This window comes from Ambystoma mexicanum, chromosome 8 (genome assembly GCF_040938575.1).
Source record: "Ambystoma mexicanum isolate Mex_15411 chromosome 8, UKY_AmexF1_1, whole genome shotgun sequence".
NCBI lineage: Eukaryota > Metazoa > Chordata > Amphibia > Caudata > Ambystomatidae > Ambystoma > Ambystoma mexicanum.
In genome coordinates, this window is record NC_090929.1 from 1405261857 (window position 1) to 1405286671 (window position 24815).

At 48.5% G+C, this 24815-nt stretch overlaps 1 protein-coding gene across 5 annotated transcripts in view; it reads right to left on the reverse strand.

Annotated features, from left to right (window-relative positions):
* R3HCC1L (R3H domain and coiled-coil containing 1 like) overlaps positions 1–24815 on the reverse strand; it is a 482602-nt gene that overhangs the window by 66682 nt on the left and 391105 nt on the right. For 4 of the 5 annotated variants that reach the window (XM_069611545.1, XM_069611547.1, XM_069611544.1 and 1 more), the window contains one exon: positions 21030–21125. The exons of the other annotated variant lie outside the window; for it this stretch is intronic. In XM_069611545.1, coding sequence (XP_069467646.1) covers positions 21030–21125 — 96 coding nt within the window. The remainder of the gene's footprint in view (positions 1–21029; positions 21126–24815) is intronic. 5 annotated transcript variants of the gene reach the window in all.

Consider the following 24815-nt stretch of genomic DNA (forward strand, 5'->3'; position numbering starts at 1 on the left):
GTGAGAGGTGATCGTCTCGGTAGGGAAGACGGCGTGGAGGGCAGATGGACATGTCTAGAAGGTCCGGGTACCACGCTCTCCTGGCCCATGCCGGAGCAATGAGGATCATCTGGGAACCGAACCTCCGTAACCTCGACAACACCTGCGGAATGACAGGGACTGGAGGAAACGCGTACCGCAGTGGGAAGGACCACTCAACTACAAACGCGTCCCCTAAGGCTCCTCTTGGAGGAAATTCCCGCGAGCAGAATCTTTCGCACTTCCAGTTTACACTGGTGGTGAAGAGATCCACTTATGGGGTTCCCCAAAGGGCAAATATCTCCAAAAGAACTTCCTGAGCCAGCTCCCACTCGTGAGAGACCGTGCTCTGCCTGCTCAGAGCGTCCGCCGCCGCATTTCCGTCTCTGGCTACATGAACTGCCGAGATTGAAATTTCCTGGTGAATGGCCCAGAACCAGAGCTGCGCGCCTCCCTGCACAACGGGAGTGACCTGGCCCCCCTTTTTTGTTGAGGTAGTGCATGACCACTGTATTGTCCGTCATAATTAAGACATTCTTCCCCCGCACAGATGGCAGAAAAGCCTTCAGGGGTAGCCTAACGGCCCTCAGCTCTAACAGATTGATGTGGAATCTGGACTCTGACGGAGACCAACGCCTGCTGGCTGTCAACTCGTTGGCATGAGCTCACCAACCCGTGAGGGATGTGTCCGTCACGATCGTCACCGCCGGCCACGGTTGCCAAAATGGAGCTCCCTTCATCATATTGCCTTCGACGGCCCACCACAGAAGATCCTGGGCGACCGAGGGTGGAATCTGAACAGGATCCGACATCCTGCCGGAGAACTGCGACCACTGCATCTTGAGAGCCCACTGCAGAGATCTCACCCGCAGCCTGGCACCAGGAAAATGCAGGATGCCATGAGGCCGAGCAACCTCAAGAACTCGAACGCCGGGAGACTCTGGGCACGTTGAAATGTGTCCACCATCCCAAGAATGTGATTAGCCCTCACCTGGGGAGGCAAACACAACCCCAGGGAAGTGTTAAGTACTGCTCCGATGTATTGGAGCCGCTGGGTGGGTGTCAAATGGGACTTCCTTAAAATGAGGGAGAAGCCCAGCCTGTGAAGGGAGTGGCAGGTGACGGACAGATGATCCAGGGCTTGCTCGGGAGAACGTGCCCTGATCAACCAATTGTCCAGGTACGGGTAGACGTGATTCCCCCCCTTTCCTGAGATATGCTGCCACCACCACCATCAGCTTGGTGTAGACCCTCAGGTTGGAGGTCAATCCGAACGGCAGGACCCGAAACTGAAAATGCGAGTCGCCAACCGCGAACCTCAGATACTTCCTGTGCTTTGGATGAATCAGCACATGAAAGTAAGCATCCTTGAGGTCGAGAGACACCAACCAATCCTTAATTTGAAGGGCCTGAAGGACTTGAGAAAGAGTTACCATCTTCAACTTGTCCTTCCTGAGGAGCTTGTTCAGCCATCGCAAGTCCATGATGGGTCTCAATCCCCCGTGTTTTTTCGGGATCAATAAATAAGGGGAATACCATCCCTTGTTCCTCTCCGCTACAGGCACCAGTTCTATGGTGCCCTTCTCCAGCAGGGATAGGATTTCCTGCACAAGGTGCAGATCCGGATGCTTCAAAGAGAGCTTCCCCGGTGGATTGTCTCGAGGCCTCTGCCGAAAGGGAAGACAGTAGCCATGGGTTATGATCTCCAGAACCCACACATCTCAAGTAATGGCACGCCATTCTCTAAGATGCTGCGCAAGTCTGCCCCCAACCAGCGAACCATGGGACATGGCCTCATGACTGAGCAGACGCGGCAGTGCCTGAGGGCAAAGAGGCAACTCCCCGAGCAGCTTTGGCACCTCGAGTACCTTGTCTTCCACCTCTAGTACTCCTACGGTGGCCCCTTTGACTGGCAGCTCCTCTCGATCTACCAAAGGAAGAGTAGTACCGAAAGTAACCTCCCCTCCATTGCTGTCCCCTAGGACGAAAAGGCGGAGGTTGACGTACTGCAGCGCCCAAAGACTTTGCTGCAGCTTTGGTGGTCTGCAACCTCTCAAGGCTCTCGTCAGCCTTGCTGCCAAACAGATGGACACCATCAAAGGGCATACTGAGAAGCCGTGATTGCACATCAGGAGCAAACCCCGACTTCCGCAACCACGCACATCTGCGTATTACGGTGCTCGCAGCCATGGACCGACTGACAAAGTCTGCCATGTCCAAACCCGACTGAATGGCTTCACACATGGCATCCTTGCCGTCCTGCATGAGGGCTAGAAAACCATCCCATTCCTCCCCTTTGGGAATACGCTCAGCCGCCAAAGATACACAATTCCACAGAGTGTGAGTGAATCTTGCCAAGGCACAAACGGAGTTGGCTGCCTTCAAAGCCATACCCCCAGATGAAAATACCTTCTTCGCCCAATCATCAAAGTGCTTATCGCCCTTATCAGGAGTGATGGTAGGGTACGCAGCCTGCTTTGTGGGGGCCATAGCCGCCTGCACCAAACTCTCCAGAGTATGGTGCGTCGACAAGTAGCAGGGGTCACCACTGGCTGGACGGTATTTTTTCATAAGGGACATATTCACTGCCGGCAGACTCTCCGGAGCAGTCCAAGCCGCCGCCACCCTTCTTTGCAAAGCCATATGAAATGGCAACACCGGGGCAGTGGGTGGACCTTGGTCCAGGATATCCGTCAGATCATCCTGAAGAAAATCAACAGTTGGAGCAGACCACCCCAAGTATTCAGTCACCCTCGACATGAGACGCCTATATGAGGATTCGGCATGCGTACCAGGCTCAGGCCTGCCAAACTCCACCTCCGGAAAGGTGTCAAGACGACTGGCGTCATGCAAGGACTGACAGAGTTCTTCCATCTGAATATGACCAGACAACAGGTCATCAGGGACATCATCCACCTCCGAAATATAATCCAAAAGGTTGGACTAAATCCAATCTGGGTGGAGGAACAGAGAAGGGCTCAAAAACAGGCCTCACAGACTTACTGAGAGCCTTCCTCTGAGGTTCCACAGCCCTCCGGGGCACCTCTGGCAAATCCTCCACAAACGGCATCGAGGGCGCCGATGGAATCGGCGTCAACGTCGACCGAAGCGCCGATGACTTTGACAACTGCGTGCAAAAGCGTGACACTCACCGTGGTCGGATCGGTCTCCAGTAGGCCTGCATCTTTCTTCTGCGCTCAGCTCCTGCAAGAACAAGAACACTGTTAGGAACAGCCTTACCTTGCGGCGCTTCTGCCCATCATTCATCACTCCTTCTGTTCTGCGGGCATCTTCGGCGGTGTCATTCCCATCCCGGCACGCCGCTTCCTAAGGAAAAGGGAAAAGAACAGAAAAAAGGCATTAGTAAGCATTCAGCAAATCTTTGCTTATTTTTAAAGACTGTACGAGCTTCAAACGCTTACCTGAATCCCATCCGCTCTGGGGGAACTCTGTCTCCGGAACTTCTCATCCATCTGCAAGAGGGAAAAGACACTCCAGGTTAGCGTGGAAACATTTAGAGGCGCTGCATACCGCGCTTACTCACCGCATTTCTTCTTCATAACCAGCATCCATGCTGAAAACGTTGCAGCACCTAAAAGACAAAGAAAAACAACTCCGTTCAATACAAATACGAAAGGGTTGCATCGCGCTCTCACTCACCTTCAGCGCTACTCATCTCCGCAGCACGTCGCCATTCCTAGACGCCGGCCATCATCTAAGGAAGGAAAGGAACGAAGTTAGAGAACTGTTCAAAAGACTCATTATACTTACCTGTCGGACTCTTGCCAGTGAAGTAACTAGGCAATCGAGCTTAAAATGGAACATCTCGGTCTTGCATGTTTCTATGAGATTCCATAGCACATCACAACTGTAGGTATATAATTTGTAAAAAAATATGTTTTTTTGCAATGGAGATGTCCTGAGAGAGAAGCAAGATAAAAACAAATCTTCTATATGGAGTTATCTTTCTAGCTGGAGATTAATGTAATGCGAAGGATATTTAAAACTGGGAAAACTAAGCCAAGTGCTAGGACAGTGAAAAATCGTTCTCTCTAGCCGGTATAACAAACAAATGTGAGGGGAAGCAGTTGATAGTCAATCCAGATCTGATTTAACATGCCTAGACATACGGATGCCATTTGTTTTTCTTGTTCTCTTTGATGTAAACCTAAAAAACATTCTATGCATATGGACAAGAACACCAGCACCTTGAAAATTGGACTATAATAACAACAAAAAATTGTAGGCCCACTGTTTATAACATTATAATTGAACATTTAATCTCCCCCGGCATCTCCGACCAGAGGAGAGTCTGCTATTCTACATTGCTTTACAGTTAATTTCACAAGTCAACATGCCAGATTTGTGATGTTCACAATGCCCTGGAAAGGGGTTCTGTTTTTCTACAACTTGATATAATGGTCTGTCTTGCTGCTATTAATAGCTAGGATTCCAGACGCTGTGCCCGTCTCTCCAGCCCTCTCCTCTCCCACCCAAACATTGTATAAATCAGATCTTCTTGAATCTCTTTACAAGTATGACTTTAAACTGAGAATGCCCTTCTAGCCTGAAGTGTTTTAACTTGAGACAGGCCCAGAAAGTATGTAACCTGGTGTCCTGTTGCCCACATTTCCTCAAGCAATGCAGATCCTTATTACTGTTGAAGAGAGCGAGACGAGACAGTGACTAGTACCACCTATATTGAATGTTCAATTGGGTGTGCATTGCATCTGGGCTTGTAGAGGCCTTCCATGCACTCCAGAGTGTTTCCTCCGAGATTACTTCTTCAAATTGACGGTTTCATTACTTTTGCCAACTTTCTTTGCATCACCAACTGATTTATACTTTCTTTGCATAAATCTTAGAAATCAGACAGTAGATTGTGACTTTTTCTAACTGGGTCAAGGGTCTGAAACAAGGGTCTGGATAAAGTAGCCAATCCCTTAATTGCTACTATTACGCTCATGGTATCTTACGCTTTCTTCAATGCCATAGACGGTCTTGCATTCTTCAAAAGATTTGATATCCACTTTTTTTAATAGGTCTCCTGCTTTGGTACAGCCCCCTTTGTGACAACTGTCACACACCCCTTCCTGTAGACCTGGTATGAACTCACGGTTCCCCTTATTTGAGTGAAAGGTGACATATATAGCGCCCTCTTCCTTTTCCTCTAGACCCTTGCAGATAGGGTAGTCTGGGTGATTTTGTTTATGTATAGATTGGGGGCTCGGTGTGGTTTTGCCAACCATAGTTGGAACCATATATTTCCTAGCAAAACTTTGTTCCCGAAAATGATATTCTCTGAAAGGATTTGCATCTATTCGGGAACGACCCAAAGTTGTGCTGCCAAATAGTACTTGCATATGCCTGGGCAACCCATGTCCCCTGCTTTTTTGGGAGCGTAAAATCCTTTTGGTTATCCATGCTTTTTGGCCGCCCCATATCAATTAGAACATTAGCTACTGCCAATTGTTTAGCCCCTCTCCCATGGGATAGTCGATAGAAATTGCTTGAAAGAGATATAATATTCTTGATAAAAGTTCATTTCAACAATCACAATACACCCCAGCAAGGAGAAACACAGTTCTGACCATTTCTTAAGATCTTTTCTGATCGCACTGAACAGTTCTGGATAATTTGCTTTCTATTGGCTGCTGAGATGGGGTGGTTGGCTTCACACCCAGGTACTTAATGGATTTCTGTGCCCATCAGAATTGTGATATTTATTTTTAAGCCTGCCGCTGCATTGACATTTCTGAATGCGTCTATGTTAGGAATTGACAATTTGGGTAGAGATTGACAAGTTCACGTCTTCTGGGAACAGCACGATCAAGTGTTGTGTTTTTCAGATTTTTATCCATTTAATCTGCTCATTGCTCCCGATGCTCTCCAACAAAGGTTCCATTGAGAGGGAAAAAAGCAGGTGAGAAAGAAGGCACCCCTGCCATGTACCCTTGTCTCGGGTATTGGTCCAGAAAGCTTGCCATTTACTGCTACTCTTGCCCACGGGGCTTTGTAATTTGCAAACATCATTTCCATGGCATAGGGTCAGAAATGATATCTTCTCAAGGTTTCTTCTAATAAATGTCCAGTCCACCATGTAGAAAACTGTTTTGGTGTCCAATGTGACAAGGATGGATGAGATTGGAGACTGCCCAGATTTGAATATTTAGTGCCCGATTCACAGAAGTGTTTTATAATTGTGCATTCCCATAGGAAAACACTGTTAATCAGACCCTAAATGTTGAATCTTTCTGTTATCAAATGAACCTCTATGTCTAATACATTCTAATTGATCTGAATCAATTGGACATATGAGTACTATCTACAACCTGTCAGCCAGTATGCAATTAAATAATTTAATTTCCAAATTAAGTCGAGACATTGGTCTATAAGATTGCCATTGTTTGAGGTTTTTACCCGATTGGGGATCAGGACTATTCTGGCTTCCCCCATGGGCTCTGGTATCGCTGTACCAGTTCTGATATCTTTAAATAGTTCCAAGAGGGGCTTCACTATCAATGGAGCTGTTGCCTTTAAGAATGAGGCTGACAGTCTATCTGGTCCTGGACTTTTGTTGGTTTTTAGCTTCTGGATTGCTTTAATAATTTCTTCTTTAACTTGAGCCTTTAGTTGATCATTTTGTTCTTCTGTTAGAGTGGGGCAGTGGTGATTTCCTTATGTATTCTCTTTATCTGTTCATTTCTCGCTGCGCTTCATAAAGATGTTTGTAGAACTTCTCAAATATTTCACATTTACAGGCGTCCACCTAGTTACTAGTATTCCATTGTCCCCAACAATAGCTTGAATGTATTCCCTTCTTTTCAATCCCCGATATCTTTGGGCTAACATTTTACCTGCTCTCCAGGAATTTTCCAATTTCAAAAAAGGATTGTTTTAGGCAGAGAAAATGTGTTTAAGCCTTTAAGTTAATTCTGCACCCTCTTTGGATCTTTAAGGTTTCCCCTGGAAGGGTCCACGTTATGCCTATTGTCTAGTGTTTTTAGCACTTACATTACCTTATCTTCTTCCAAGTTACTTATCTTTGAAGTTAGGCCGAGTATGAGATAAAGTTGCCTCTTATTGTGGTGCCTCTTTTTAAACTTCATGGAAATTGGCAAATTCTTGCAGCCTTATGTGATTCTGGAAATGCATTGCAGGGACAGGGCCTCCTTGTCCATACCCTGTACTCTCTTATCATGTGTGTTCTGTGTTGTTTTCTGCACAGGAGTCCATGCAGGACTCCTGGCAGAGCAGCTCTTCCTCTTTTAGGTTTGTGGCCGAAAGAGCAGGGTATGGACTGGTGTCAGCTGCATGCCGAATTTGACAGGTGCTCCGAGTATCCTCCATTTTGGGATACCCAGGCCCCGCCATTGGAATCAGGCCATTCCAGATAGAAGACAAGATGGTCCCTGCGGCCTGTTACCTTGTTTTCCCAATGTCCTGGGAAGCCCTGACTCTGTCCCTTCCCCTGACTGGCTGTTGGGTGGAAGTTCCATAAATGGTATTGTGGGGGAAGTCCAGGCCAGACTGGCAGGAGCCTTCCCAGTGACAGTATGTTGTGGGTACACCCTTGCGGTGGGACCCGGGTGAATGGAGTGTGTGACCAATATACATTTCATGTTATGGGTGTCTGGTTTCTGGTGTGTAACACGTTGACTGAGACAGCCCTGCCCGAAACTGGTATGAATGCAGTGTGGAGTGCAGAATGGCTGGGTGCTTGTCCCAATCCACATTCTTGTTGCGAGTGTCTGGAGGGAGAAGAATGGCCTGAATGCACTGTGAGCCTGATTGGCTGCCTGCCTGCTGAATGCCCTTCTGAATGATTGGCTGCCTGAGCCCGGCTCAGCAGTGTGAATGAGAGACAGAACAGTATATCTGGGGGACCTCTCACTTACTGGAATTGTTCAAAAGCTGAAGTCAAAACATGATGCTTAACCTTGAAGCCCAGCTGGAAGAAGGCGGCTTTGCTGCTGCTTTCCTTGGACGCAATCCGAAAGCTGTCGTGTCTCCAAGAACTGATCCAAGAGAGGATATGGCTAGGGGACCTCTTCCAGAGCTACGCGGGAACATCATGAACCAGCTAACCTTCACCAAGGCTGCCTGGAAGTCAGTCCTCGAAAGGCTGCCGACCGGAGATGGGGACCGGCAGGAATCTGAAGTGAAGCGCCAGGACCTCGAGGCTATCGATGACTGCCACCGCCGACCGAGGTTCAGAGGACCGCTGTAACCTCGTCGACCGGAGCCGCAACACTTTGAAATCAAGCACTCCCTTGTTGATCCCCGCCAACTGCTTTTTTCCCGCCGGAGAAGTCAAGGTCGCCAACGAACTAAGGAGAATCCCATGGTGGGTTTCCCGCCACCCGAAGTCCACAAAGACACCAACAAAGATCCGAAAGCCAGCCGTGGTCGAGTCCCCGATCGTCAATGCCAATGACCCAACGCCCTTGCTGGGCCTACATTTTTCATTGACTCTTTGCGGCAACAAACTCTCGTCATCGAGGTGCACTGCATGCCTCATCTTCGCAGGACGTCCACGACCAATTACCGACAAGCACCGCAGGGTCCGAAGCGGCTGCCTCAACAACATTGTTCTCTTTTTCTTCAAGGCATCTCGATGATCCGTGGCTCCTGCCTTAAAGGTAGTTCACTCAAAAAAGATCCGTCGATGACCCGACGTCAAACTCTGCTAAACCAGGAACATAGCGGTAGTAGAACCTTTTTTAGAAGGAACCAACACTATATTAAATAATATATGGACTGGGCTTGTTGATGCACTTTATTTACAGGTTGCCCAGGTGGTGGGGATCCACACACAGAACTGTGTCTAGGGGTAGGGACCTTAGTATTCTGCCATTTGTTTAACCCAACTTGCCTTCCCTCTTATGTCTATTGTTTATTCACTTTATTATTTGATTTGTAGGCCATTGAGACGGTCAGCAGTTGGTGCATTTTAATGGAATCAAGAGTTAACTGTGATACCACATAAACATTGTACCATTTATCATTATGATATGATCGTTTATTTATATAGCGCCTATACACAATGTGTTTCAAAGTGCTTCAAGGCAAGGGAGGGAACAAGGGAAAATACAACCACATTCTTACAGGCCATGAACAGTAAGGATGGAACAAGTTACTTACCTGTAACTGTTGTTCTCCAGCATGGGTCTGGCATGGATTCACATGCTCATGAATATTCCCCGTCGTCAGGCTGGGAATCCTCGGTAAAGAAAAAACCAGTATCAGTTTTGTTTCTGATCTGTCTTTCGTAGTAACAACCAATCACTGGTCTCTGCGTCATACTGACCACAGCCAATGACTGCCCTCTACCTAAGCACCGCCTCTGGCTGCCATCTTCAGATTTGGAAGCACGTGAAGTGGCAGTATGACCAAGTGAAGAGCCGCAGAGGGGTAGGCGGGAGGGTTCGCATGTGAATCCATGCCAGACCCATGCTGGAGAACAACAGTTACAGGTAAGTAACTTGTTCCTTCTCCAGCATGGGGTCTGGCATGGATTCACATGCTCATGAATAAAAAATACATAGCAGTACACACATGCACAACCACGGGAGGTGGCAAAGGCTCAACATTAAGCATTGCATCAAACTCAACATTAAGCATCTTACCTCCTCACCAGGCTCACCTCAGGCGAACAGGTTGCGCAGCACTGCTTGGCCGACCCTGGACTCCTCCCTGGAATCCCGATCGACGCAGTAGAACTTCGTGAAGGTGTGCGTCGACCTCCACGTAGCAGCCCTGCATATGTCCAGCAGGGGCACACCAGAAAGGAACGCCGTGGTAGCTGCGATCGCTCTGGTGGAATGGGCTCTCGGACGGCCGGGCAGCGGTCGGTTCGCCAACCGATGACAGTACATGATACAGCCGGAGAGCCACCTGGAAATGGAAGCCTTCGAGAGAGCCTTCCCCTGATTGACAGGTCCAAAGTTCACAAAGAGTTGTGACGTCTTCCGAAAACACTTCGTGCGGTCCACGTAGAACTTCAGCGCTCTAGCCACATCCAGCGAGTGCAAAGTCCTCTCAGCCGGCGACGAAGGCGACGGGAAGAATACAGGCAACACCAAGGGTTCGTTGAGATGGAAGTCCGACGGTACCTTGGGCATGAAGGAGGGGTGCGTCCTGAGCACTACCCTCGTGTCGTGAAAAGTCAAGTACGGGGCCTTGCAGGAAAGGGCCTGGATCTCTCCCACCCGTCGTGCGGAGGTGATGGCCACAAGAAACACTGTTTTCCACGACAGAAACTTCAACAGGGCCGAGTGCAGAGGCTCGAACGGAGGTCCCATGAGAATGGTCAGCACCACGTTGAGCTCCCACGCCGGGGCCGGAGCCTTCACCGGTGGGAACGATCTGAACAGTCCCTTCATGAACTCTTTCACCAGACGATGAGACCACAAGGACGTCCGTCCCGTGGTTCTGGTGTATCGGGAGATCGCAGCAAGATAAATCTTGATGGACGCGTGTGCCAGTCCAGCTTTAGCCAGCGTCAGCAGGTACGGCAGAACTTGGGGAGCCGTAATCCGTAGAGGGTTAATCTTCTGTGCGTGGCACCAGACAGAGAACCTCTTCCATTTGTGTCCGTAGCATTTAAGAGTCGAGGACGCCCTGGCCTTTGCAAGAACCTCTCTGCAGTCGGCCGGTATGTCGTATCCTCCAAACTCTAGCGCTGCAGGAGCCAGGCCTGCAAGTTCAGCGATTTCGGGTCGTGGTGGAGGATGGCGCCTCCTTCCCTGGAGAGCAGATCCGCGTCCACCGGCAGCTTGATTGGCGGGGACGCTGACAAGTCCAGAAGGTCCGGGAACCATATCTGCCTCGGCCACGCAGGTGCGACGAGGATCATCCTGCACCGTGACCTCTTGAGCTGGTTGACGAGCCGGATTAGCAGTGGCAAAGGAGGGAACGCGTAGAGGAACAGGCCCTCCCAGGGGAACGAGAAAGCATCGCCCATGCTCCTCGCCTGGGGAAACCTGCTGGCGAACCTCCGGCACTTGGAGTTCGTCGCCGTCGCGAACAGGTCGATCTGGGGTGTGCCCCACCGTCGGAAGAGGCGATCCACTAGATCCTGCCGTAGTTCCCACTCGTGGCACGAGCGCAGCTCCCTGCTGAGTGAGTCGGCGATGGTGTTTTTTATCCCTGCCAGATGAAACGGCACCAGAAACATCCCTTGGGCGACTGCCCAATGCCACAGGTCTTGCGCCTCCTTGGACAGTGCTGGGGACCTGGTTCCACCCTGTTTTCTGATGTAAAACATGGTGGTGGTGTTGTCGGTGAAGATCCTCACCACCTTGCCCTTGAGGGACGGAAGGAAGGACCTGAGGGGCCAAAACACTGCACGGAGCTCCAGGACGTTGATATGTAAGGATTTCTCCGTCGGGAGCCAAAGGCCCCTTGCGTGCATATTTTCGGTGTGCGCTCCCCACCCTTCCAGGGAGGCATCCGTGGTCACTGTCTCCTGGTGGGCTGGGGTCTGGAAGTCCATGCCCGCCGTCAGATGCGCGCGGGTGCCCCACCACCGGATCGCTCGTCGGAAACTCTCGTCGAGTGTGATCCTTTCCTCGAAGTTGCCCGTCGTTTGGATCCAGCGCGCGTCCAGGAACTCCTGCAACGGGCGCATCCGGAGCCTGCACGTGGGAATGAGGTAGATGCAGGAAGACATCATTCCGAGGAGGGACTTGATGGACCTCACCTTGGCCGCGTCGGCCACCAACATGCGCTGCACCTTGCCCAGGATGGTCCTGGTCCTCTCCTCCGACGGGGAGGCCCGAAGGGACACTGTGTTGAGCCTCGCTCCCAGAAACAGAGTGTCTTGCGCGGGTACCAGGTGGGCTTTGGCGTAGTTCACGGAGAATCCCAGGTCCGTGAGAAGTTGGACGGTCCTTGCCGTGTGGACCACGGCAAGCTCCCTTGTCTTGGCTCGGATGAGCCAGTCGTCCAGGTAGGGGTAGACGTGGATCCCTTCGCGGCGCAGCTGAGCCGCCACCGGTGCGAGGCACTTGGTGAACACCCTGGGTGCCGACCGTAGACCGAAGGGGAGGGCTTTGAACTGGTAATGCCGCCCTTGGACCACAAACCTGAGGAATTTTCGGTGCCCCTTCAAGATGGGAATATGGAAGTAGGCATCCTCCAAATCAAACGACGACAGGAAGTCTCCTTCCTCCAGCTGACCCAGGACGTGCTGGAGGGTGACCATCCGGAACTTTTGCGCCTTGATGAACTTGTTCAGACGTCGCAGGTCCAGGATGGGGCGCCATCCCCCGTCTTCTTCTTCACGAGGAAGTATCTCGAGTAGACTCCGGAGCCCCGAAGCCTCTTTGGGACGAGTTCGATGGCGCCCTTCTTGAGCATCGCCTTCACCTCCAGGAGAAGTTGAGGGATGTGAAGTTCTTTCCTGGCCACGGGGGGACGCGCGGACACTTTCTTTGAAACTCGAGCGCGTGGCCCCGGGCCAAGGCGTCCAGCACCCAACGGTCGGTGGAGATGGACTCCCACACGCTGACGAAGCTCGCCAGCCGGCCTCCCACCGGGGTGCTTCGGTGGGGGACCGACCCCCCGGCCGGTTCAATCCTGCTTCGACGAGGCTTTAGCGCCTTGTCCTTGGCGACGACGGCGGGGTCCGCCAGGCTTGCCTCGTCCTCTGTAGGCCTCCTGAGATGACGAGCGGGCCGCTTGACGGTAGGAGGAGAAACCGCCGCCGGAAACTTTGGAGGCGCCCTTGCCTCCGCTGCTCCGAAAGGGCATCCGTCGTTGTTGCAGAACTCCAAGGGCCCGGGCCGTCTCGGTGTCCGCTTTAATGGCCTGAAGGGAATCGTCCACCGTTTTCCCAAACAGGTTGTTCCCATCGAAGGGCATGTCCAGGACTCTGGTCTGAACGTCTTGACGGAAGTCCGTAGCCTTGAGCCATCCACGCCGCCTAAGGCAAACGCCGTTGCCCAACTGGCGGAACCCAGTGTCGGCGATGTCCATCGCAACGGTAATGGCGTGGTCCGAAGCCACCTCACCTTCCTGCAGGATCTCCAGGGCCTCTGCCCTCTTGTCGTCCGGCAAGAAGTCCAGCAGGGGAGCCAGTTTGTACCAGAGCTCCCTGTCGTATCGGGCCACGATAGCCAAGGCGTTGGCAGCTTTAATCGTCGTCGCTGCAGACGAGATGACTCTGCGTCCCATAGCGTCCAATTTCTTTCCCTCGCCGTCCGGTGGGGAAGTCGATGTGGAGGCCGCACCCCCCCCCCGCTTTTTTCCTGGCCGCCGCGGAGACGACGGAGTCCGGGGTAGGCTGCGCCCGGAGGCACAGGGGGGCCGTGTCCGGGACCCGGTACTTTTTCTCGTACCGGTCTCTTCTAGCTGGCGTCGTGGACGGGTTCTTGAGGAGGGTGAGGCCCTCATCCCAAATGTCGTCCAATAGAGGCACCGCGAGGACCGTCTTCCTCTTGGCCTCGCGCCGCTGATAAAGGAAACCTTCCTTCTTCTTCTCCTCAGGGCAGAGTTGGAAAAGCTCGGATGCCCTGGCGATCATTGAGTGGAACGATCCAATCTCGTCGGGCGGAGAAGCCCTGGTGGGAGGCGACGACGGTACATCCTCGTCGTATACCTCGTCGTCCGTACCCGTCGCTGCCGTGTCAGTCCCCGTATCATCCCCTCGGGTGGACGGGGAGGAGGGCTGGAAGGGGCGCGACGGCTGAAAAGGAGGTGGAGGGTGGATCCTTCTTTTCTTGGTAGGGGGAACACCAGAAGGTCCCGGTTCTGGGTCCCCTGACGGGAGAGGTTCCGTCGGCAACGGTAGTCTCGTCCTTATCTCAGAGCATAAGGAGTCTATAGCCAACAAAATGGCCGCCGAGTTGTCTCGCGGCGCTGGCAGAGGGGAATCCGACGGGCGATCAGGGGCCCCGTCGGTACCCTCGACGATGTCGTCGTCACCTGCGTCGGGATCCATCCCGACGGGCCGGTCTTCTTCCACGCCGAGGCCGTGGCTTAAGACCTCGACCAGCTCCTCCTCCGAGGTTGAGGCCGAATCTACGACGATGCCCTGCCCCCCCTTTTTCTTCCCCACGGGGGATTTCACGGGGGTCCTATCGATGGGCACAAAAGAGGACTCCCTCCGAGGTGGCAGGGAGACTCTGAGCCCCGAGGTCGCCACCACTGGTGTAGCCTCCAGAGGCTGAGCCAGGGCCGCCGCGACAGTTTCGATAGAGGGCTTGGCCGGATGGATTAAGGCCTTCACCACCTTAGGTGCGCTCACCGCCTTATCCTTGAGGGGGGGGACACTGCATCGCTCCCCCTCCGCCTTCGAGCTCGACCGGGGCCTCTCCAGGAGCTTCGCCGGGTGCTCGGCCTTCCTCTTACCCGACCCAGAGCGTTGGCTCGTGGTTGATGGTGCCGGGGAGGGTGCGCCCTGCCTGGCGCCCGTAGAGCCTGACCGTTCGGCGCTCCCGGTGCCAGCGGACTCGCGGTGCTTGGCCTTATGTTGGACCCCCGTCGCCGGGGCGTCCTCAAAGGTCTTAGAAGACCGCTCGGATTTCTTCCTCTTCTTCTCGCCGGACGGGCTCTTCCCTTCTAGCCAGTTGGCGAGACGTTGATGGCGGTCCTTCATGGTCCGCTCCGACATGTTGCCGCAAAACGCACAGTTCTTCTCCACGTGCGTCTTGTCCTCATGTAGGCAGTAAAGACAAAAAGAGTGTTCGTCCTCCTTGAAGACGTTCTGCAGCTGGCATCCAGGGCAGACCCTGAACAGCTTTCCGGGCGTTGAGCTTCCCTTCTCCTGGGCCATGGCCGGGCCTGAGAAACTTCTGGAGTCCTCCAAAAGCGTAGCTCGACGAAATCTTCACCCTTGAGGGGTGCAGACGAATCCGAAACGGGTCCCCGTTGATCGGATGGAGAGTCGGTGGAGCTTGAGGCTCTTTTGACCGAAAAAACGAAGTTTTTGAGAAAAAACGTGAAAAAATAGCACTAACGCTCGAGAGCAATAGCACGAGGATCCCAACACATGAACGTGCGGTAAAAATCTGAAGATGGCTGCCAGAGGCGGTGCTTAGGTAGAGGGCAGTCATTGGCTGTGGTCAGTATGACGCAGAGACCAGTGATTGGTTGTTACTACGAAAGACAGATCAGAAATGAAACTGATACTGGTTTTTTCTTTACCGAGGATTCCCAGCCTGACGACGGGGAATATTCATGAGCATGTGAATCCATGCCAGACCCCATGCTGGAGAAGTGAAATTAACTATCGTACTCGACCTGATGACATTTCAGATAGTGCAAGAGCTAAGACATAGATAAGGAAGGGAGGGGGAGAGTGGGAAGGAAATGGAAACAGGCGACTACCGTACTAGGCCTGGCGACATTTCTGGTAGAGCCGGAGAAAAGCAAAAGGTGAGGGAGATGGGAGCAGAAAGGGAGGGGAGGAACAAAACAAGCGACTATTATACTAGGCCTGACGACATTTCAGATAGTGCCGCAGGGGTGGTGGGGAGGAAAAAAACAGTAATGGGAGGGTGGAGGAAACAGACGAGGTTGCTATCATATTAGGTCCAGGGACAATTCTGATAGAGTAAGTGCATAGAAGAAAGTAAGGGGAGGAGATAGGAAAAGGGAGAAGGGAAAGGAGGAGAGAAAAGAGAGTAAGCAGTCAAAAAGAGTGGAGAAGCAAGAGTGGAGAGCGAATACAATTGCAGATGTCAGTAGTAGCACATAATGTTGCAAGCCAGGATACAAGATGAAGATGGGAACAACATGATTCAGGGCCACCATGAGTACAAGATGCAAAGGAAGTCCAGCATGAGAGTTGAGAAAGAGTGACACACCGTGAATGAATTAAGTCCATAAAAGTCAAATCCAGCATTGGCCACAAGACAGTGATGGTGAAGGAAGGCACCAGGTGGGAATGGGCTTGCTAAGTGGTGAAAAAGAGCAGCAGGCAGGAAGGTACCAGGTGGGCGGGGCTTAGGCCAGGTGACCTAGATCCACTTGCACCTGCTCCCCATCTGCAAAGGAAAAGAAGCTGGAGGGCTCCTTAAGTAGGGAAACAGTGCGGCAGGCAGGAAGGCACCAGGTGGGCGTGGCTTGCTAAGTGGTGAAAAAGAGCGGGAAGCAGGAAGGCACCAGGTGGGTGGGACTTGCTAAGTGAGCACAAAGTGTGTTATTGTGTGTGTATATAACTTGAACCCTACTTATATAAAGAACTGTGTTATCACCAACAGTGTGTGGACATTCCTTTGTGGGGGCTTGAGGGCCAAGGAAGAACCAGCCTACATCACCTCCTGAGAGCTAAGCCTTGATTGCTCGCCCATTGCTACCAACAATAGAGAATCTTGGCTGGGGTGCTCTGTGCTTTTGCACTGCCATATAGCGGGCAGGTGTACAGATAACCCGACTCCAGTCTTTACAATTTGCAGCCCACATAATTATAAAAACAAAAATAAATTAAGATAAACGAGTTGGGTTTACCATTCATATGTATTAAATAAAAATTAAAACTGTGAGGAACTTCTTGAGGTATATCAACTCTAGAACCTCAGCGCCCTTGATATCCTTGTGGTTTCTTAAAGTGTTACATGCGTGTGAGAAACAAACAGAGCCACAGGTTACTCCACTCCGTTTCACTTAGCAAAAGGTATCATTATATCAAAAGTAATCATGCACCACAGAAAAGTCGTTTGAGACAGTGTTGTAGTAGATTCAAACTTCAGTTTTCATGTTGAACTGTATTTTTATATAAAGTCGTCCTCTATGATAACACTTGTTTCGGCAGGTGCGCTGCCTTTCTCAAATCATTCCAAGTCCACTCAAAATATATTGCTGTTATTAGCCCAAAACAAAAAAGTTGCACCTTATTGTTGAAGGACAACATAGAATAATAACGTATGAAAAAGTCAAAACACAAAACCAAAGTATAGTACAAATTCAACATGGATGATACCATTAATGTTGCATGTTGTCACGGGATGGACCACCCAGTATACCATATGTCAGTATAACATTGTAATGTTGATTCATTATAACATTCATTGCAAATCATAAGTATTCAAAGAATACAGTAGTTCGTTGATCAGAGGTTCACAGAGAATAGGGGCGTAAGATGAATTGGGAATAGGAAAAAGTCATGGTCAATATAAAGACAAAAAAAGGACAAAAAAGGAAAAAGAATGTCAGCGTCAAGTAGACTAATATACGTATTATAAGCACCCCTTGAGAAAAAAAAACCTCTTACCCCACTTGGGTAGCGTTAAGTTTCCACAAAGTCTCGGAACTGGGATGCCTGCGTCACGGGTTAAATCCCTCCTGGCTGAAATGAAGACCTCCATTAGACTTTGAACATTTTTAGACACTCTGGGTGTTGACTACTGGTAATTCTTCTCTATCTAATTACTATTTGCCATGTATACACACCATCACCTGTTTGTATCTATGTTCCGGTATGTATTCCCTGTTACGAGCCTGTTTGATTTGGGTACCTATAATACTCTACATGGGTCTTTGCAATCAAAACCTGGTCATTACATAAACACACAGTATTTTACGCTACTGGAAAAAACCATCTTTGTTATTGAAAATATCCTCTTAGTCACGGACGTGTATAACATTGAGATTGGGTGCAACGTGTATGCTTTGGCATTAATATCCGCATGGCGGGTTCACACTGCGCACTGGTTCTACGTGTTCATATCGGCCAAATAAGGCCGTAGAGTATTGAGTCAAGGATGCATACCGTCTCCATGAGTTGCTCAATTGCGAGCATCCAATGTTTAGTTAAGGGCTTACCTCGAAATCTCTGTCTCTCTTCGTCTATACTTTTGCACAGTCCCGCGAGGCGAATAGCTTTTTTGTTTTGGTGTGTAACCATGGTTACACGAACGCCGATATCAATGCGTAAGTGTGTAACCAACGTTAACTGTGGTATCCTACTTTTGTATCTATTATGAACGCCATCTTTTGGATCCCAGAATAAGGTATTAATTAAAATAGTACACAATATGCGTAAAACGTTTTCCATTTAAACTTCTGGTAAGGTCCGCTTGCTATCTAGAATCTTTTGATGGGTTTGAACGGTTGGGAGTAGGTCACAGTGATTGCAAACACTTAATAAAGCTGTGGTTTCTCATTAATGTACCAGAAGGTTCGATTCATACGGGGACAACAACAAAAAAATGGTTCAACATGATATATTATTCATAAAACGAAAGAGAACACAAAATGCTGTAAAAGCAAATAATTGGTGTCTAAATAACATTGCATTGGTTAATGATGTGATGTCCCGGTACTGTGTCCAAATTACCATACCATACTGAGGTGGAATCCACATTTGTGCACAGTGGATAGTTGACACAATCCTAAAAATAATAACTGGTGATTCATGTTAATTACATTAATACCACTTACAGTAAGTTACTCTATATTGACACCCTACAAAAAAGAAGACATTTCACTGTCGGAATTCAATCCTTGTTCTAAATTTGGAGATTAATTTAGCTTCTTCCTGCCTCAATTTTAGTTCTTGGTTACTGCCCCTTGGTCCTATGGTGACCTTCTTGAGGCCAATGAACTTGATTTCCCTCTTGTCGCATAACTGTTGCTCCGGCTGCCAGTGGTGGGCAAAGGGTAATGTTATGTCTTGACTGCCGATTGTAGATAGGTGCTCTCGTATGCGAACCCGGAGTTCAAGAATGCTGCTACCTATGTAAATCATTGCACATTTGCACACAATCGCATACATAACAAATTTAGACCGACATTTAATATTGTCTTTAATCCTGATCCTAATTCCATTTGAGTCAGTACTTTCTAATGCTTGCACACAGAGCACGTCCCACATTTTCTGAATCCTGATGTTGGTTGCGGTAGCCATGTGGGAATATGTTCTTTCTTGGCTTCAGGAAGTAATGATGGGCTCAGGTCAGATTTTAATGTTTTGGCCCGTCTAAAGATGATGGATGGAAAATCTTCTATGAATTCCTTATGTGTGCATCTAGTTTGAGCAGATGCCACTTTTTCTTCAGAATCTTTCTTATTTGGTAATTATTGGCACAAAAAGTTGTGATAATTTCACTTTTTCCAGATGTTGCTATTCCTTTCTGGTTTGTATTAAAGTTTTTGCTATAGTTATTTTCTCTGCTTTCGCTTGTGCCACTCTAATGCATTTGCTGGTTTACCCGCTGGCCTTAAACCGAGTGGACAGAAGAGCACATTCCTCCTGAAAGATAAGCTGGTCAGCACAGTTCCTGCAAACTCTAATGAACTCCCCCTTTGGAATATTTCTTTTCACAGGGTCATAACGGCAGCTAGTGGAAAACCGCATAGAACTGACCTCAGTTTCCTTCCGATATGTTCTGGTCTTGAGTTGATTCTCAGAAACATAAATGGTTCGGTCTAAAAAGTTAATACTGCTCTGACTACTTGTTCCAGTGAATTCTATTCCCAGTGGGTTCATGTTGGCTCTATCCATGAACTCCTCAAGATCATATTTGGTACCCTTCCAAATCAGCAGCACATCATCTATGTACCTTGTCCACATAATCACATTTGTGGTGTATGCAGGTTCCCAACGAGGAATGCTCATTGGGACAAGCAACCCGCCGTCTGCCTCAAAGAGGCAGAGGAATGGCGGGACCCACTCCGGGACCGAGACCCCCTGGACTTGCGCCAACACCTCGGAGAGTCGCCCCTCGAATCGTCGGTCAAAAGCCCAGAGGATGTCGACTTCGGGGGTTTGGAAACCCTACCTACAGTCAGCTTCTTCTTCCGCTCCCGCAAGGCCTTCGACGTTAACGACTGGCAATCGTCACAGTCATCGGTGGCGTGGTCCTCTCAGAGGCACCAGAGGCATACGTCGCGCAGGTCCGTAAGTGACATCTTGGAACCGCAGTCCTGACACTTCTTGAATCCCGACCACAGGGTAGAAGAAGACAAAGACATGATGGCCCTGATTACAACACCGGCGGTAACTAATGGCGCTATTAGCACCATGGTTGCTGCCGGTATTGTAACGAGTCCGCCAATGGTAAATGGGGAAATACCGCCCCATTCCAAGGTTGGCGGGGCGGTAATTCCCCATTTACCATTGGCCCTTCCCCATTCCCATTTTTGCCCCATAGGGCTCAATGGGACTGGGGAATGCGGTAATTACGGTACCGCAAATTGCGGTACCATAATTACCTCGGAAGTCCCTTTGCGGGTCCCTACTTTAACGGCTGGTCCAGACCAGCCGTTGAGGTCGGGAGCCGCAAAGGGAACTCGTAATCAGGCGTTAAGGGTTTAACAGCGCCGTAAAACCCTTAACGCCAGGGTCGTAATGACCCCCGATATCTTTTTAACAAAACACTGAGTGCGAAGAACCGATAGAAGTAACAGAAGAACCGAGGCGCGCCGAGATCTCCGAATCGAACACGTTCGCGGAAAAAACGGAACTGAGGCTACGGGCGTCCTACATATAACATATAACATCGGTTGACGTCAGCCGTCGAAGGAGGTCCTCGAAGAGGCGTATCGACGTAATGACGCAGGACGCAGACACCGAAAATGTTCCGAAGCAGCACAGCTGTGGTGATTACCCGTCATAGGTGTGGAATACGTCGGTGGAACCAATCCCTTCGAAAGGCAGCGCACTTGATGAAACACGCGTTATCATTGAGGGCGACTTTATATAAAAATACAGTTCCAACATTAAAACTGAAGTTTCAATCTACTACAACACTCTGTCAAACAGCTTTTCTGTGGCGCATGATTACGTGTGATATAATGATACCTTTTATTAAATAATGATATAAACACTTGATTTACTTCAAAGTAATACAACTGTACTAAATGGCAGATCTAATTAATTGTTTTGTTGCTATTTATGCATTTAATTTCTTTTATTAAGAATGGATGATTTTACTACAATCAATGGATTCATATCGAATCATGGCGGACCACAAAAGCACAGGAAGTACAGGAATCTAGGATAGGTAATTGCAAAGCAAATCCAAAATGATCACAAATAACCTAGAAAACTAATGTGAATTTACCCGCAGAGGCTCTTGCTTTGGTCTTTGCAGCTCTAGTCGCTTGTGACATCGGGCGGACTTTTACCATGGGGTGTAAGTTACTCAGAGCATCACGAGCTGTGGGTTGACAAAGTTCATTACCTTTCACATTCGAACAGTTTGTCGGCATCAGAAAATTCATACACCTTTGCTCTTCTTGTCCCATAAACTACCACACCATTTAAAGACACTATTTAAATCAAAACATACATACATAAAAATTGAGCATTCAGATTGAGAAATATTTGCCTGAGAGGAAGAGCAAGAACTTTGGACTCGGAGTTAGTCATTCTGCACTGGTTGTCGCAATGGAGCAAATGTGCCACCCTACAATCTTCAAATGACATTCTAAGATTACCAGAGGAGCGTTTTTCATCTTGGCTAGGGCTTTCACCACACCTGAAAAATTTGCAAAATTGCATGCAATTGTCTTGGACTGTCCTTTTTAGGCAAGGATTGATGCAGTAACCCTCTAGGAGACTACACCAGTCGTGTCATCTTGGTATTAGGTAACCCTATTGGTATAGGTCTGTACTACACAAGTTGGTAGAGTGACTGAGCAGCCAGACTTATCTCAAGAGTGGTAAATGTGTGCTGTAGAGTTGTAGCATTGAAACACACAAGTATTTACTTTACTTTAATACATTTGTATTGCGCAACAATGAACCCGTGGGCATGATGGCGCGGATGAGACTAAACAACAAAAAACAAGTGTGAGTCAGAAAGCGGAGGTTAAGGGACAGAAATTCAGTTGAGCTTTATTCAAAAAGCCAAGTTTTAAGCTTTCTTTTAAAGCTTCGAGGGTCGATTCCAATCAAAGGTTAGGAGAAGGCGATTCCAGGCAGTTGGAGCTGCTATGGCAAAAGCTCCTTTTTCCGCTTTCCTGGACTTGCTTTTCGGGATAATGAGCGTTTTGGTCTCCTGTGACCTAAGCGCGCGTGGGGAACTCTTAGGCAGAATCAGTTTGTTAAGGTAATGGGGCATGGTGCCCAGGAGGCTCTTAAATGTTATAAGAATGAAGCGGTACTGAATTCTAGCCTCTACATGTAGCCAGTGCAGGTCTCTTCTTGCTGGTGCGACATGGTCCCGCCTGGAGAGGCCCGTGACCATGTGCCGTTTTGGATAACTTGCAGCCTGTTGATTTCCTTTTTGCTGATACCAGTCAGCAGACTTCAACAGTAATCCATTTTAGAGCCTACTATGGCTCTCGACAGTCTTTCAACGTTGGCCTGGGAGATCATGGGTCTAAGGTGTGTAAAACATTTTAGGTAGTAAGCTGCCCCTGATACAACACTTCCTACATGGGCGTTCATGGAGAGGTGTTGATCGAGAATCACCCCTAATGACTTAACTTTCTTGAGTGTGTCTAGTTTAACTTCACCAAGCTGGATTTTGCTATACCTGGGGTAAAGCTTTGAGATCCGATTGGGGGATCCCACAATCATGAGCTCCGTTTTTGTTCTATTTAGCGCCAGTCCATTTTGTACCATCCAGTTCTCAATGCATGTGTAAACTTTATTGACACGCTCTTCGTCTTAAGTGTGGTCTCCCATCAAGGGGATGATACATTGGGTATCGTCATGCGAAGTTGGTGTACCAGATGTTTTCGTGCACCAGCATTGAGAAAAAGGGGACAGTGAAGACGTTATAAAAACAGGGGGAGAGGCTTGCTCCCTGTGGGGATTGCGTCTGCTTCAGCTAAGTCTGAGCAAATGCAACAAACCATATTTTTGAGAAAGGAAGCTACCCACTGCGAGGCTTCGATGGAAAAGGCTGCCACTTGTTTGAGCCTGGTGACCAACAACGTGTGGTCAACCAGGTCAAACGCGGCTGAAAGGTCCAGCAGAATGTGCATGGTAGTTTCTCCCTTATCTATGTTAGAAAGGAGACTAGATTTTAGTTCCAGAAGGGCTGTTTCGGTGCTATGCCCTGCTCTGAAGCCAGATTGCCGACAGTATCCAAATAACACTTACACCCAAGGATTTCTAGTAAAAAAATAAATATTTATTTAACGGTCAGTTTTAAATAAGCATTCTTTAAAAAGGGCAATGTGCAACAATAAAAAAACACATCAAAATACTTTCTCAGAATCAAAGCAAAGCAAGTAGATACTCTTTAGAGATGCTTCATACATACTTTCTACACCCGGAGGTGACTTCACTAACAAGGACAGTATTGGCATTTATATATCACTTTGGTACTTTGTAAAATTCTGAGGGTGGTAAAGAGAAAAGGGTTAAATAAAGTAGCATCTGACACTTCTGTAGCTTCTTTCATTAGCTTTATTATAAGTTACTTTAAGTTAGCAGCTAGGGAACCACTGGGTCCCATCACCCAGGCTCAACTGACATGAGCTGGAACCTTCACACTACATTCATCACCAAACATTCCACTACCTCACATGAGCATTCCATGCATACATAACTAGTACTTCACAGCACATCTCCTTTCTTTTCAACACACCACAAACACATGAAGCACATCGCAACACATCTCCTTCCATTTCAACAACCCAACACAAACAAGTACTTCACATGAAACCAACATCCATCACCCACACTGCACACCTACACCACTACAGACGTCTGCCGCACGTTGGGTGCACCAAGAGTTTGTAAAAAGGGGTGGGGCAGTTCCACCTCCATGAAGGACAACAAAGTCAAGTGGGAGCCATATGTCTTCATTCTCTTACACAGCACGATAGCACCTTCCACCTATTAGAACTCCTCCCTCGAGAACCACAACATAAATATCCACATATACCAAGGCGTGCACCTTTTTTCTGAGAGATGCACTTATACATTTCTGGGATGCTATCCCTACGCTTCACTTCAATGTGAATGCAACGCTATCCCTAGAATTCACTTCACTTTGAATGGGACGCTATCCCTACGCTTCACTTCACTTTGAATGGGACGCTATCTAGGTATTTCTCTTGCTACAAATGTTCTGGCTGTACTCATGGCATAAGGGATGAGAGAGCACACATAGCAACTCTCATCTGACGTTCCTCCCCCCACCTCACTCGTGCTAGTACCATAGGTTATTTTTTAAATGGGCTGACTTATCAAGATATGCATTTATATCCTGATAATCTTCACCAGTATCTCTTTTAAGCTGGTTAGAAATATCAGGGAAAATGTCGCTCATGCTTTTGTTAGGAATAGAAACAGATGTCTCATTGTTGGACACTCCATCAATAACGTAAAACATAATTTGACGAAAAGCTACCATTTGACGACATGCTATAAGAACAAGGAAATAAACACTACACATTAATCACAACGTAGCTAAAAGAAATATGGCAAACTAATGAATTTGCCTTACTGCATTTTGCGCATTAAGCTGACTTCTTGCTAACAAGTGTATCGCACAAAATGGAAGATTCCCATTCTCCTTTATCAACATTTAATTCCTGTTACAATAACCACACCTTTTTATAACACAAATTGTAATATTATTGCAAAGGTGATACTGCGAATAATGAGGGCCATTTTAGGATTTCCAAAAAAGGTGACAATATCTAAGTTTTGTCGACTAGAGCTGGATAGGATCGAAGTACATATGTAAAAACAACATACAAGAATGTGTGCAATGTTATAGGCAACATAAAGTGTTGCGTGCTCTTCTTTCCTCCAAAACAATGTCCGATTAGCCTAACAGGGATAGGTCTGTGAACAGTGAAAAGTTATTTGTTTCCCTTTAAACTTGTGTATGATTGAAAGTTCACATTGTTTTTATTTTGTCTGTTCTTGTTGGCTATTGGTA